This window comes from Octopus sinensis, linkage group LG28, assembly GCF_006345805.1.
Source record: "Octopus sinensis linkage group LG28, ASM634580v1, whole genome shotgun sequence".
Lineage (NCBI taxonomy): Eukaryota > Metazoa > Mollusca > Cephalopoda > Octopoda > Octopodidae > Octopus > Octopus sinensis.
This window is the reverse complement of record NC_043024.1, coordinates 6448735-6463148: the sequence shown is the minus strand read 5'-3', so window position 1 is coordinate 6463148 and position 14414 is coordinate 6448735. Positions and strand designations below refer to the sequence as shown.

At 39.0% G+C, this 14414-nt stretch overlaps 2 protein-coding genes across 3 annotated transcripts in view; one reads left to right on the top strand and one right to left on the bottom strand.

Annotated features, from left to right (window-relative positions):
- LOC115225645 (deleted in lung and esophageal cancer protein 1-like) overlaps positions 1-999 on the top strand; it is a 125259-nt gene extending 124260 nt beyond the window's left edge. The window contains exon 38 of the mRNA XM_036514506.1: positions 183-999. Coding sequence (XP_036370399.1) covers positions 183-309 — 127 coding nt within the window. The 3' untranslated portion in view covers positions 310-999. The remainder of the gene's footprint in view (positions 1-182) is intronic.
- A 1127-nt stretch (positions 1000-2126) lies between these two features.
- Positions 2127-14414, bottom strand: part of LOC115225701 (DNA repair protein complementing XP-G cells homolog) — a 31218-nt gene continuing 18930 nt past the window's right edge. For both annotated transcript variants that reach the window (XM_036514678.1, XM_029796624.2), the window contains exons 9-15: positions 14095-14214; positions 12563-12776; positions 11308-11452; positions 7978-8066; positions 6417-6519; positions 5049-5136; positions 2127-2868 (exon numbers count right to left, since the gene is read on the bottom strand). In XM_036514678.1, coding sequence (XP_036370571.1) covers positions 2491-2868; positions 5049-5136; positions 6417-6519; positions 7978-8066; positions 11308-11452; positions 12563-12776; positions 14095-14214 — 1137 coding nt within the window. In that variant the 3' untranslated portion in view covers positions 2127-2490. The remainder of the gene's footprint in view (positions 2869-5048; positions 5137-6416; positions 6520-7977; positions 8067-11307; positions 11453-12562; positions 12777-14094; positions 14215-14414) is intronic.

The window sequence follows — 14414 nt, the reverse complement described above, 5'->3', positions numbered from 1 at the left end:
AGTTTCCATCCATCGAATCCACATTTATCCTTCTCTCTGCCTCTGCTGCTCTCTTTGTATGTACGTATGTGTGTACTTGCATTAGATTTCTAACAAAATTCTTTAAATACATTAGCACCGTTCTCTCAGCTGTTCTCTTTACCATTAACCTGATATATTTCTGCTTTTTTTTTTCTTTTCAGAAAAGCGGGGTTTCACCACTGTGTGCTGACTTTAAATGGGGTCATGGGAGAAAAACCTAAAACAATTGACTTGAATGGTATGGGTAGCCATGATGAGAGACATCTTGTTTTGACCGAAAACAGATAGTGACTGCGACCGGAATGGAAAGGTTTTGGAGAGGATTTTAATGGAAGTTTATCAACAGGGATTTTGGGTGAAAAGGTCTGATGGGAATCTGCAAAGAAAAGTTTAATGAAAATTTTTTTTTTGAAAGAAGTATTTAGATGTATTTGAAAGGTGTCTTTTGGAAAGAAGCTTTGCAGAAATAAGTTGAAAAGGATATTTTTAAAAACAATGCTGTACAAAGAAACTTTTGAACATTAAAAAAATAGATATATATATAATTCAAAAGATTGTAATTGTCTGCTTATAAAAAATTGTTAAAGTTTGAGTGTTGGCATGTGGCCTGGTGGTTGGTAAGGGTGTTTGAACCAAGAACATAAGGGCATGGTTTTAATTCCTGCACTAGACTGGACTGGACTGGAAGTGGAGTGGACAGTGCATTGTATCCTTAAGCAAGATACTCTATTTCACATACCTCCAGCCTACTCAGATAGTAATGAGTACCAACCAGGTACTGGTGCAGCTCTCTCTCTCTCTCTCTCTCTCTCTCTCTCTCTCTCTCTATGTGAAACATGCTGGAGGTTCTGAGTTGAGGGTGAGAAACCCAAGATGGTGTCTACGTCTACTTGTGACTATACAGGTAACTGAGACAATTAGCAAAACCATGTTACTAGTTTGTAGTTGCTCACAACTGACAGCTGGTTTTTCTTGTAAAATGCTATACAAAGCTCATCTGCTGCTATTGGCTATCTGATGTCATCATATAGTGGAAGTGCTTATTTAAATAATCACCTGAGGAAGTGCATTCTACCCCTTGGATGTGTGCTAATGATGAAACAACTTCTCACCAGGACCTATGATCAACTGCATTTCATGCCAAGGTTATCTGAGACTACATTATTCTATGTCTTCCTCTTTTATAAGAGTAATGAAGTTGACAAGGGCAAGGATATCAGAGAGCGGTGGGTGGAGTGAGAAGACATCTATTGTCTCCTCCCGACAGGGAGAAGTTGGTGGTGGTTTGCGGACCTGTAGAGGGAGCAGGCGTATTTTGACAAGTGGTTGGGGAGGGGAGAGTGCGTTGTACTTTGAGCCGGGGCGAGGGATCCTTATTTCAAGCAGAAGGTCCAGTGTTACATCATCTCCCATCGTTTGCTCTCCTTTATCTTTTATCTTTTGTTTCAGTCATTTGACTGTGGCCATGCTGGGGCACCGCCTTGGAGGGTTTTACTCAAACAAATCGACCCCAGGACTTTATGTCAAAGCCTAGTACTTATTCTATCGATCTACTTTTACTGAACCGCTAAGTCACAGGGATGTAAACACATCAACAGTAGTTGTCAAGCGGTGGTAGGGGACAAACACACATAAAGATACACGCACACATAGACATACACACACACGTGTGTATGTGTGTGTATGTATATATATATATTATATTAAATTAGAGATAAAACCACTATTAGGCATCTCATACAATGAAAAACTTAAGCCATACATAAGATTATTTAATTTATATTATTTAAATATATAACAAAATTATTAAAAAAATATAATTAATATAACACTACGATCGTTTCATGGCTGTTAATTTCTTTAAATTTTCGAGTTACAGTCATTCATCTGGTGGTTTAAATATTTAACTTGGCGAGGTTTTATCTCTAATTTAATATAATATAATATTTTACTATAAAATTGGATTCAATCCTAAATCTGATTTTTCCCTGTAAGTTTGGATTTATTCCCTAATATTTATTATATATATATATATATATATATATATACATGTACATACATACACACACACACACGGTGGGTTTCTTTCAGTTTCCATCTACCAAATCCACTTACAAGGCTTTGGTCAATCTGAGGCTATAGTAGAAGACACTCGCTCAAGGCACCATGCAGTGGGACTGAACTCAGAATCCTGTGGTTGGGAAGCAAGCTTCCTACCACACAGTCACACCTTTTCGAGGAATTATCACATGTGGGCAGTATGGGCGATTAACACCCTACACACACACACACACACACACAGACAAACTAAATAGACTTATAGTATTTCGCTGCACCCCACCCCCATGGGGCTGTAGTTCTCAGTTCAAATCCCGCTCACCTCGACTCACTTTGACATGTATAAAATGTCCAAAAAAAAAAAAAAGGCCATGAAACCAAACGAAGATATCAACAAAATTTCTGTCAGTCTCAATTGACATCCGAATCACTGCTACTACTTTCAGAAAGTTTATAATCCACTGGCGCAGTTGAACGGGCAACTTTGGCCGAAAGCGGTTGGCTCCCTCTGCTGGAAGCTGCTTTGGTCTTGCTGCCCTGCCCTTTTCTTTTAGCTGCTAACGAAGGGTGACGTGGGGGTAGCGAACCCACTTTTCTCATCTGTTCGACCACTTCTTTAGCCTTCTTCATTCGCTGTTCATTGAGTGAAGTCGTAGGTTTGTCATCACAAACTGCTATCACCTGTTGGCTGCGCTGTAATGCACGTTGTACCCTCTTGCTGGTAAATTTCTTGCTGCCAAATGCATCTGGTGGTTCCTTAATGAAGAAGCTGGTGATTTCAAGTTGTTGCTGCGTGAAAAAACAATAGATAAAGTAAATATATATATATATCTAATATAGGATAACATTTTTCGAAAAAAATTTTATCAGTGGCCAGCATATTAAGAAATACCTTTAAAGGTTAAATTTATAAACAACTTATAAATAAGGGCAAAATAAAAAAAATTCTAATGCCAAATATGCCGAAACTAGACACATCGTCCATAACCATATAATTCATCACTATAAGCACACGTCTCGAAGAAAGCCAACAGAAATTTCTAAAAAATTCTGTTATTACTATATTGGACCCAATTTCAGAGTTAATTCATAAGAACCTTCTCTTCGTCAGTGATAAATGCGGCAAAGAAATAAATGAAATACTTACTCATACCCATGGAAGAAGCAAACACTAAATCACGAGCACAATTAAGTATCCAAAATAGAAATTCTCCAGCCCATTCGAGACACATGTGATCGGACTGAAAACTCTCATAAGTTGTGCGTGTGTGTATATATATATATATATATATATATGTGCGTGTGTGTATATTGTAAAGACAACAAGGTAATATTTCAAAGACAGTATTACCATGGAAACATCAGAAAAATTGGGTATTATTACCCTTGCAAGACAACTTTTTCCATCTTGTAAGGGTAATAATACTCAATCTTTCTGCTGTATGAAATATTACTTTCTTGTCTGTATGATACGAAACACATTTGATGTCTCTGTAAAACAAATATAAGCTTAAGTTTAAAATGTTGCTTTTTTCAGAAAATGGAAAAATAGTTTTACCATTCCATAGCAAAATTGTTTGACCAAAAGAACCGGCATTTGCAAGTAAAAATAAATACCGAAAAGAACGCATTTGGCCAAATTTGGACATACAACGATATGTGTATGTATATATATGTCAGGTCACTTTTGAGTGCTACTGGTAACATGTAACCCAGTACAACCTGTTGCATGGTCGGGTCGTCGGCGACTAAACTGGCAACCCCACCAAGGTTGCTTGGTGAGGAGGGTGTTTATTGGATACCCTGCGGGATGAAAAACAAAACCCGTCAAAGGGCGGAGGAACTCTTGAGAGTCAACGGCTATCCAATAAATGTCTTAAAGCTGTATCATGCGCGGGGACAGAGAAATAATAGGACTGAATACCCGGTCGCGCGATTAAACCATTGGGAGTGAAGGACTCCTAGCCTTTGTTAGGGCATCCTTCTAGGAGAAGGTAACTCAGGTAACTGGGATAACTCCAACATAAAACTGCGGCTCAGTGGTTACCGATGATGTTGACTTGTTCTTCTTTTCCGATTATGGCTGCTGTTGCTTTGTGAGTGGGATTGACTCAGTGCACAACCTTTCCTCACTTTAAAAAAAATCTTCTTGCACAAGCATTGCATGATAACAACATTGATTAAGCTTTGTGCAATGGCCATACTCGATAACGAGGGGGCAGCCACCATGTATGTATACATATTTATTCAAATATGTACTAAAAGCCGCTCAAGATATATAAACGAAATCGAACACACCTGCACAAGGTGTGTGTGTTGTTAGTTCGTGGATCAGCTGCAGATTTTAGGTGTAAGAGAATACATTCTCTCTGTGCCAGATCTAAAAAACACCTGAAAGTGTGTCATAATCAAGTGAGAAGGGAACCTGATGCGAGTTGCCTCCCTTGACTATGACCTACTTTGAGGGGTTTTTTTTTTACACCAGACACATTGAGAATATATTCTCTTATGCCTAAAAACCATAGCTAACTCATGTTTATAAATAAACCTTTCGCCTAGTGTGCTAATGTTTCTGCCAGCTCGCCACCTTAGCAAGGGGGTTATACTACCCAGCTTCGGAAACAAGTTCTTTAGGCAAATCACTATGTTACAGGGATGTAAACAAACCAACATTGGTTATGGAGCATTGTGTGGTGAGGGACAAGCACAAACACACATATACAGTTTCCATCGACCAAATTCACTCACAAAGCATTGGCTGCCCTGGCTCTATAGTAGAAGACAACTTTCCCAAGATACCACATAGTGGGACTGAACCTGAAGCTACGAGGTTGCAAAGCAGGCTCCTTGACCACTCAGCCACACCTGTGTATATTACATACATATATGTAATTCAAGAGGGTCCTGCCAAGCCAATCAACTCCCCAGCCCTTCTACATATGTGTTTACAATAAAATCTGGTCCCTTACTTTGGCAGGTTTATTCAACGCAGACAGAACGGGAAGTAAGATTTCATCTGTTTTATTCCTGGACCAACCTAACTTCTCGGATGTGTATCTGAGAGTCTGGAGTTAAGGGTAATACGTAAAAGACATGTTTAATTCAGAATGGTAATGGTTCTTGGATGGAATGAAATGGTGGCTTTGAAATGGTCATATAATAATCCTTTCTACAATAGGCACACAACCTGGATTTTGTGGGGAGGGGGACAGTAGAGTCAATCAAATCGACCCCAATATCCAACTGGTACTTAATTTATTGACCCCGAAAGGATGAAAGGCAAAGTTGATCTTGGTGGAATTTGAACTCAGAATGTAATGACGGGTGAAATACCGCTAAGCATTTTGCCCTGTGTGCTAACAATTCTTCCATCTCGCCACCTTAATTGTGATGTAATAATGGTAGAGAGAGAGCAAAAGAATGTGAGGATAGCATGGAAATATGATGGTTGTGGATGGTAGGTAGAGGTTGGTGATGGTATGGATTTTTGATGGCAGTGGATGGTTTCTAAAGTACAGGTAGGTGATGGTGGTGGTAGTGATACAGGTATGTGATGGCAGTTACAGTACAGGTGAGTGTTGACAGTGGTACAGGTATGGATGTGATGGTAGCAAGCATAGTGGCAGGTGATGGCAGTCGTCTAAATAATAGATATGCGATGGTAGCTAGGGCAGACCATTGAGATGGTAATATGGAAATGTGATGTGATGGTAGTTAGAATAGATATAGGGAGTAGTATGGACATAAGGCATATAAGGTGGATGGTAGCTATAGAAGTGGTGCTGGTGGTGCTGGTGGTGCTGGTGGTGGTGCTGGTGGTGCTGGTGGTTGTTACTGGTGGTGATATATAAACATGTGGTAAATGGAATAGCAAAAAAAAAAAATGCAGCAGGAAAATGAAATGGTGGCTTGCAAAATGGTAAATGGTAATTCCAGACAAATTTCTGATGTGAATATAGTTTTCAAACCTGTCCTAGCTGCAGCAACAAAGCAAAAACGAAAAGAAAACGCACATCATAAGGATTATTATCATGGTGGCCATGGATGGTGATGATGGTTGTGATGGTAGTTGTAGACGTGATGGTGATGATGGCTGTTGTGATGATGATGTGTTAAAATGCAGTGAAACAAAAAATAAAAATAAAAATAAATTATTGTATAAAACGAACTTGCAAACTGCTGGAAACAGCAGCTAAATATCACTCAAATGATACACTCTTTAAAAAAAAAAGGGATGAATTTGAAAACAAGACTGGAGCGTCATGACTGGAGCCCCTTGATCAAAGATCTCCTGGATCAGGGTTGGCTTGGGGTTAAACAACAACAACAAAGGATACAGTCGGAGTTCGTCCAGCTTGGGTAGGGCCCAGGAGAAAGGCTCCTCGGACTCGTCAACTTCAGGGTTTTCATAAGCTTCAACAACCGAGGGATTTGGGAAACCTGGAAAAGATTAAGGATACAATATATACAAGGATTATCATTAACACCACCACCACCGATGTCATCACTACCATCATCATCATCACCATATATATCACTACCACCACCACCACAACTATCATCATCATCATCACTATCACCACTGCCACCACCACCATCACTACTATCACCATCATCTGCAACTGCCATTTCTAGGAGTGTTGGGTGGTTCTTTGGAGCTTTCTCGATTTTCTGGAATTTTTTTTTTTGGTGTTAGAAAGATTTTTTTCACCTTCCTGACATCACAGACATGGTAAATGGTGTTACATAACTCTATCTCAGCCAAGAGAGAAAGAGAGACAGACAGAATTGACCCCTAGAAGAATGAAAGGTAAAGTTGACCATGGCAACGTTTGAACTCAGAATGTGAAGAACTGGAACAAACAGCACAAAGCATTTGACAGACACTCTACTGATTCTGACAACCAACCATCTTACACACACACACACACACACACACATACATTATATATACACATTTCGTTTCACCTAGCTTTGAAGTACTCTGTGTTATTTTTTAACACAATATTAAGGGATTCCTGCAAAACGTAATAACTCAACTATGAGCTTTTAACAACACACATATATTAACTATATGATATTGGTAATGTTTATACTATTAAGCTGCTTGTAACACAAAATTTGAATTTTCTTCTACTTGTGTAGCACTTTTGCACATCAGTAAATAGATTTTATGCTGGTTTTATGTACTTCTATCTGGCAATTCAATTTCATTTTGGAAGCAGGGTAAATGTGTAGCACTGGTGGGTGGAGAGGACTGCGAATATCAATACCTGTTGTTCTTGTATACTTTTGGGAAGATTTTTGTTTCACCTAGCTTTGAAGTATTCAGTGTTTATCTTTAACACAATGTCTTTAAAAGGATCCCTGCAAGATGTAATATCTCAGCTACAAGCATTTAACAAACACACGTACATCAAGTGTATGACGTTGATAACATTTCTAACACAAAATTTGAATTTTGTTCTACTTGTGCAACACTTTTGCACATCAGCAAATAGATTTTATGCTATTTGTATATACTTCTGCCTGGCTGTTGCAGATTCATTTCAGAAAAGAGTGGAGTATATAGCATTGATGTTCAAAAAACACAGCAAAATATCGATATTTTTAGTTCTTGTTCACTTTCAGGAGCATTTCTTTTCACCCAGTTTTGAAGCAAAATTTGAATACACATATATTAATAGCTATGCATTAAAATACGTTAATAGATACTCACATATATGAATTTATACAGATCTATACATAGACACATACATAATAAACAGACATGTTCATACATGCACACACATTAACATATACACATCCATACATAGATATGAGCACATAATAAATACATACATCCATCACACACAGACACACACACACAGAGCAATATTATAAGAACTGTGCCATTACCATCATGAATTTCCATTTGTCTAAGTTTGGATTTTAGTTTGATTTCTTGAGGAATTTTAATTTGATCTCTTGTAGAATCCCACCAGGTTCTGGAAACAGAAAATTCAACAGTTTTGTTTGGTCAGCTTGTGAGACAACAGTGTCATAATAATAATAATAATAATAATAATAATTGTTTCAAATATTTCCACAAGGGCATTAATTTTGGGGGAGGGGAGGAATGATTTATAACGACCCCACTGTTCAAGTGGTACTTATTTTATCGACCCTGAAAGGACGAAAGGCAAAGTTGGCTTCAGCAGCATTCGAACTCTGAATGTAAAGATGAACAAAATGCCGCCAAGCATTTTGTATGGCATACTAACAATTCTGCCAGCTCATTGCCTTAATAATAATAATAATAATAATAATAATAATCTCTGTATCCTCACCTTTGAGAAGGGCCAAATGGTGACGTTAACCCTTTGAGAACCAATCCACCTGAGGTTGCCCTGGTTCTAAGATATAAACTCTTCATGCTTTAAAGTGATCTGAGTTTAAAGTTTGCATCTGTGTTTTATGTTCCAAACTCCAGATGAATAACGACAAAAGTTATTTTACAAAATTTTACTACTACATAGGTGCAGGTGTGGCTGTGTGGTAAGAAGCTCACTTCCCAACCACATGGTTCCAGGTTCAGTCCCTCTTGGGAAAGTGTCTTCTGCTATAGCCTCAGGACAAACAAAACCTTGTGAGTGGATTTGCTAGACAGAAACCGAAAGAAGTGGCGAGCTGGCAGAAACGTTAGCACACCAGGCGAAATGCTCAGTGCTATTTCATCTGCTGTTACATTCTGAGTTCAAATTCCACCGAGGTCGACTTTGCAATTCATCCTTTCGGGGTCAATAAATTAAGTACCAATTATGCACTGAGGTTGATGTAATCGACTTAATCCCTTTGTCTGTCCTTGTTTGTCCCCTCTATGTTTAGCTCCTTGTGGGCAATAAAGAAATAAGAAACTGAAAGAAGCCCATCACACATACATACATACATACATACATATATATATATATATATATAAAATAAGTAACAATAGAGTAATAATAAATTATTATTACCAGTGGCCTAGGACAAAAACGAATTAGTCATTAGACTATATATTATTCACATAGAAATACAATAAGAGGCTTCCAAATAGGAAAGCCTTGTGCTAGAAAGAGCAGTAGAAAACTCAAAACCACCAAATAAGGATATATATATATATATATATATCATCATTGTTTAATGTCTGTCTTCCATGCATGCATGGGTAGGATGGATAACAAGAGTCAGCCAGGTAGTAAACTACCCTAGGCTACTGTGTCTGTTTTGGCAGGGTTTTTATGGCTGGATGCCCTTCCTAACACCAACCACTCTGCAGAGTGGACCCAGTGTTTTTCACATACCAATTGCACAGGTGAGGTTAGTTCCGGCATGATTTTTATAGCTGGATGCCCTTCCAGATGCCAACCACTTTACAGTGTGGACTGGATGCTTTTTATGTGGCACCAGCACTTGCAGGGTCACCAAGTAACTCACAAGACATGGAATTTTGAGAGGGGCAGGGGCATTTTATATATTACATATATCTATGTGTGTGGATGTGCCTTTCTGTGTTTGTCCCACCACCACCACCTGACAGCTGGTGTTGGTGTGTTTGCATCCCCATAACTTAACAGTTTGGCAATAGAGACCAACAGAATAAGCATCAGGCTCAAAAAACGAAATAGTGGTGGTGGGGGGGGGGTGTCAATTCATTTAACTAAAAATTCAAGGCGGTGCCCCAGCATGGTCGCAGTCTAGTAACTAAAACAAGTATAAATTCTTCATTATTTTCAAAATTTTATTTCAACAGAAATATGGCAAAGAGTTTGGCCATGCAATGGATGAACTTCACCACACAACATTAACTCTACAAACACTATAGTAAGCAAAAAGGAATGAAGACTTTTGAGTTGTATTTGTCATTAGCACCAAAATCTAAGACTGTGGTTCTGTTTCTGTTTTTACTATTTTTATTTAACTCCAGCTCAGCCCTGGTTGAACTGGCTTTATGATCGAAGACATTCCAGCTATGGCCACCCAGCCTTTTTACTGTGTGTAAACAAACCAGAGATCACATTAAACAGATGTACCCTTCTACAATCTTGTACTGAGAGTTGATAGAAATTTGGCTTCTATTTCTAGCAGATTGTGCAACCACATGGGCTCTTTCATTCACTCATTACTAACTTAGTTAAGTACAACAGTGATAATGAGATGATGAGGAGGCCTTAGTTATGGCTCGACCTTCAAGAAAGAGCAGTTAAATCTCCCTCCCATCACACATCTAACTGTAAAGTAAGTAGTAAAGAAAAACATGGGATAAAGTAATATAAGACAGGATGGTCAACAGTGGAATGTCTGACCATATGCCAGCTGGATCAGGGTTGACCTTGGGTTCAAAAACAGTTGGACAGTGTAGTCTTCAATATACGGAATGGTCATGGCTGGAATGCCTTTGATTGTATGTTTGCTAGATGTGGTTGACCCATGGTTAAACAATGACCACAGCTGGATAGTATTGTCCTTGATTTACAGGACACTTGAGGCTCAAATGATTTTTACCATATGTCTGTTGGATCAGAGCTGACCTGGGGTTTAAACAACAACAACAACAACAGGAGAACAATGCATCCTGGACAAGATGGTCATATCTGGAATGCCTTTGATCATAATTCTGTTGGATCAGAGCTGACCTAAAGTTGAACAACAGGCACGAAAACAATTCCCCGATAGGGATTTAGATTTTTAAAAATCAGGAAAATATGGGCACAGGAGTGGCTGTGTGGTAAGTAGCTTGCTTACCAACCACATGGTTCCGAGTTCAGTCCCACTGCGTGACACCTTGGGCAAGTGTCTTCTACTATAGCCTCAGGCCGACCAAAGCTTTGTGAGTGGATTTGGTAGATGGAAACTGAAAGAAGCCCGTCGTATATATGTATGTGTGTGTCTGTGTTTGTCACCCCAGCATCACTTGACAACTGATGCTGGTGTGTTTACGTCCCCGTAACTTAGCGGTTCGGCAAAAGACACCGATAGAATAAGTACTAGGCTTCCAAAGAATAAGTCCTGGGGTCAATTTGCTCAACTAAAGGCGGTGCTCCAGCATGGCCGCAGTTAAATGACTGAAACAAGTTAAGGAGTAAAGAGTAATGTAGATCGAGATTTTAAAAAAAAGCAGGTTGGTCATGGCTGGAGAGTGTTTGATTATAGTCTAACCAACATCAACAGCAACAACAACAATACTACTAATAAGCTACATTTACTTACTTGAGTGTCTGTAAACCTTCCAAGTGTTTCCCGTTGAATTCAGCAAGTATTTCCAGGGCCGTCACAGGACCAACCCCTGCAATACCAGGGGTGTAGTCACTGCCACACAGGAACGCCATCTTGATTAATTTCTCTCGCTCCAAACCTACGGGTAACAACAATAACAACATCATCATCATCATCATGTCCATCATCACTGTAACCACCACTATCGTCATCACACATTGGGAAGTGTTAGTGTGTATCTGTATGCATGTTTGTGTGTGTGTGAAGTGTCATCAAACAGGGTGGACACATTGGTGGTGATGATGATGGTGAAGAATCATCATCATCCAACATCCGTTTTCCATGTTGTCATGGATGGGTGGGATGGTTTGACAGGAGCTGGAAGCCACACCATGCTCCATTCTTCTGTTTAGGCTTGGTTTCTACGGCTGGATACCCTTCCCAACACCAACCACTTTACAGAGTGTACTGGGTGCTTTTCACGTGGCACCCACACCACCAGGGTCACTGAGCAACTTGCAAGACGGGAGGGAGAGGAGGTGGCTTCACCTTTGGTTGGATAAATCCCATCACCATTGCTGTCATCATCATCATGATGACAACCACCACATCTATCTTCTTTCATATTCCATCTACCATATCTATGAGAGCATGTATCCCTGCCCCATAAAATTCTGTTGACTGTTCTTTGAGCCACTTCTTCACTACAGTTTTCACTTCCTCATCAATGGAATAATTTAGCATCTTCAGACTATCATCTCTTCCACCCCATGAAAGAGGGTTTGAGAGGCAAACATTATTTCAGTGACGAGGAAGTGAAAACTGTAGTGAAGAAGTGGCACAAAGAACAGTCAACAGAATATTACAGCGCAGGGATACATGCTCTCTTTCGAAGGTGGAACATTGCTATTGAGAGAAACGGTGACTATGTTGAGAAGTAGGGATCTGATCCACAGAGGACCAGCTTCACTTTGATGTATGCTGCATGTTCCTGTGTTGTTAATTATACATGTCCTAAACAAAATGGCATTACTTTTTGACTTACACTCGAAATTAAAAGTTGGGAGTGGGTGGAGGGAAAGAAAATGCAAAAAGGAAGAATGGGGAAAGAGAAGAAAAAAATGAGGAATAAGAACAAGGATAAAGAAGAGGAAAAACGATGAAGGTGAAGAAAAGATGAAGGAAAAACAAGGAAGAAAATGAAGGGGTGGGGAATCCCAAATGAAAATTCTTCTTCATTAATTCTTACCCAACACATTATTCACATCAGCCATTGTGAATAATTCCACTTGTTTATTTTGGTTGAAGAAGTTCTTGTAAACCCTCTGTCCACCAAATAACCACACATCGCTATCGTCTGTAATGGAACCATCTGTCTGTTTGGTGATGTCCAGGTAAGCACACTGCGCCTCGGCTTCCATTGGAGACACAAGGAATGGCACACCAAATAACAGCAGCAGTTCCTGTCAACATACAAAACACATTAACAAATTCCTTGATACAAACAGTGTTGTTTTAACTGTTTTTGAGGGGCAGGATTAACCCATAAAGCCCTGGGATTTGCACTCACATAGCATGGATTGCTGAGCACATTTTATGAAAATGAGACTACCATGCACACATAAAAACAAAAATAATGGCAGTGTGGTAAGTAGCTTGCTTACCAACCACATGGTTCTGGGTTCAGTCCCACTGCATGGCACCTTGGGCAAGTGTCTTCTACTATAGCCTTAGGCTGACCAAAGCCTTGTGAGTGGATTTGGTAGACGGAAACTGAAAGAAGTCCGTCATGTATATATACATATATATATATATGCGTGTGTGTGTGTGTGTTTGTGCGGCTCATCTTCCTCCACCAGCATTGCTTGACAACCGATGCTGGTGTGTTTACGTCCCCATAACTTAGCAGTTCGGCAAAAGAGGCCGATAGAATAAGTGCTAGGCTTACAAAGAATAAGTCCTGGGATCGATTTGCTCGACTAAAGGTGGTGCTCCAGCATGGCCACAGTCAAATGACTGAAAGAAGTAAAAGATGTAAGTATATAATGGTGGCAAGTTTTACATCACCTGAAAAGTCGTTAGTTGAACTATCTCTTGGCAGACATTTCAACAAACGCCTATAAATTAAATGCATCAATCTGTGCCATGATCGTGGCCTGTTGACCTATGCCTGACAGCCATGATTGTGGCCTGTTGTGCTTTGGGTTAATCTGGCTCCTTGTTTGACACCAAACGCTTTCATCATTGGTTGCATTTAACACTTCAGCATTTAAACCAGCTACTTCCAGTCCCAAATATTCTACCAGCTTTATGTTCAAGCTGGCCATATCCAGCCACTCACTCCTACCCTACAATGTCATGCTAAAAATAAACACACATCATTGAAATCTCAAAGTTACAAGATAATGCATGATGAATTGAAACAAGTAAAAACTAAAAGATATATATATATATATATATATACATACACACATACATAAATACATATATACACACGTGTGTGTATGTATGTATATATATATATATATATATATATATATATAGTGTATATTTAAACACATAAGAGGTATCAATCATAGGATACCTGGCATGCTAGAAGGAATAGCCAATAGTCTATTGACTAATTTTTCCACATGCTAGGCTACTGGTAGTAAAAATTTTTTAAATATTTTCTTACCCTGATATTATTAATTATATATATACACACACACACACACTCACACAACATACAGATAATACAATAGGTGGGGTTTGTGTATATAAATATATATATAAACACACCTGAGCTTCCAGGCGCATCTGGTCAGAAATGGTCATGGCTAATCTCTCCTGTTTTCCCCGTTCTTGCAGTAACACATTACTCTCAGCTTCCAGCTCTGATCTCATAGTGGACATAGTTTCCTATAAACAAGTGACCGGTGGTCAAAGAAAGACAACAAATACAAAATATAAACACCAAATAACAACTTACAAACAAAACATGTGCCCTAACGAATAACAGAATTAGATTAAAACATTTTAAAACTGAATAAAAAGTATTTATCCATTCTGGCTTTGGATAGAAGAGAATACAGGAGGGTCAGTTAATTATTATTTTATTC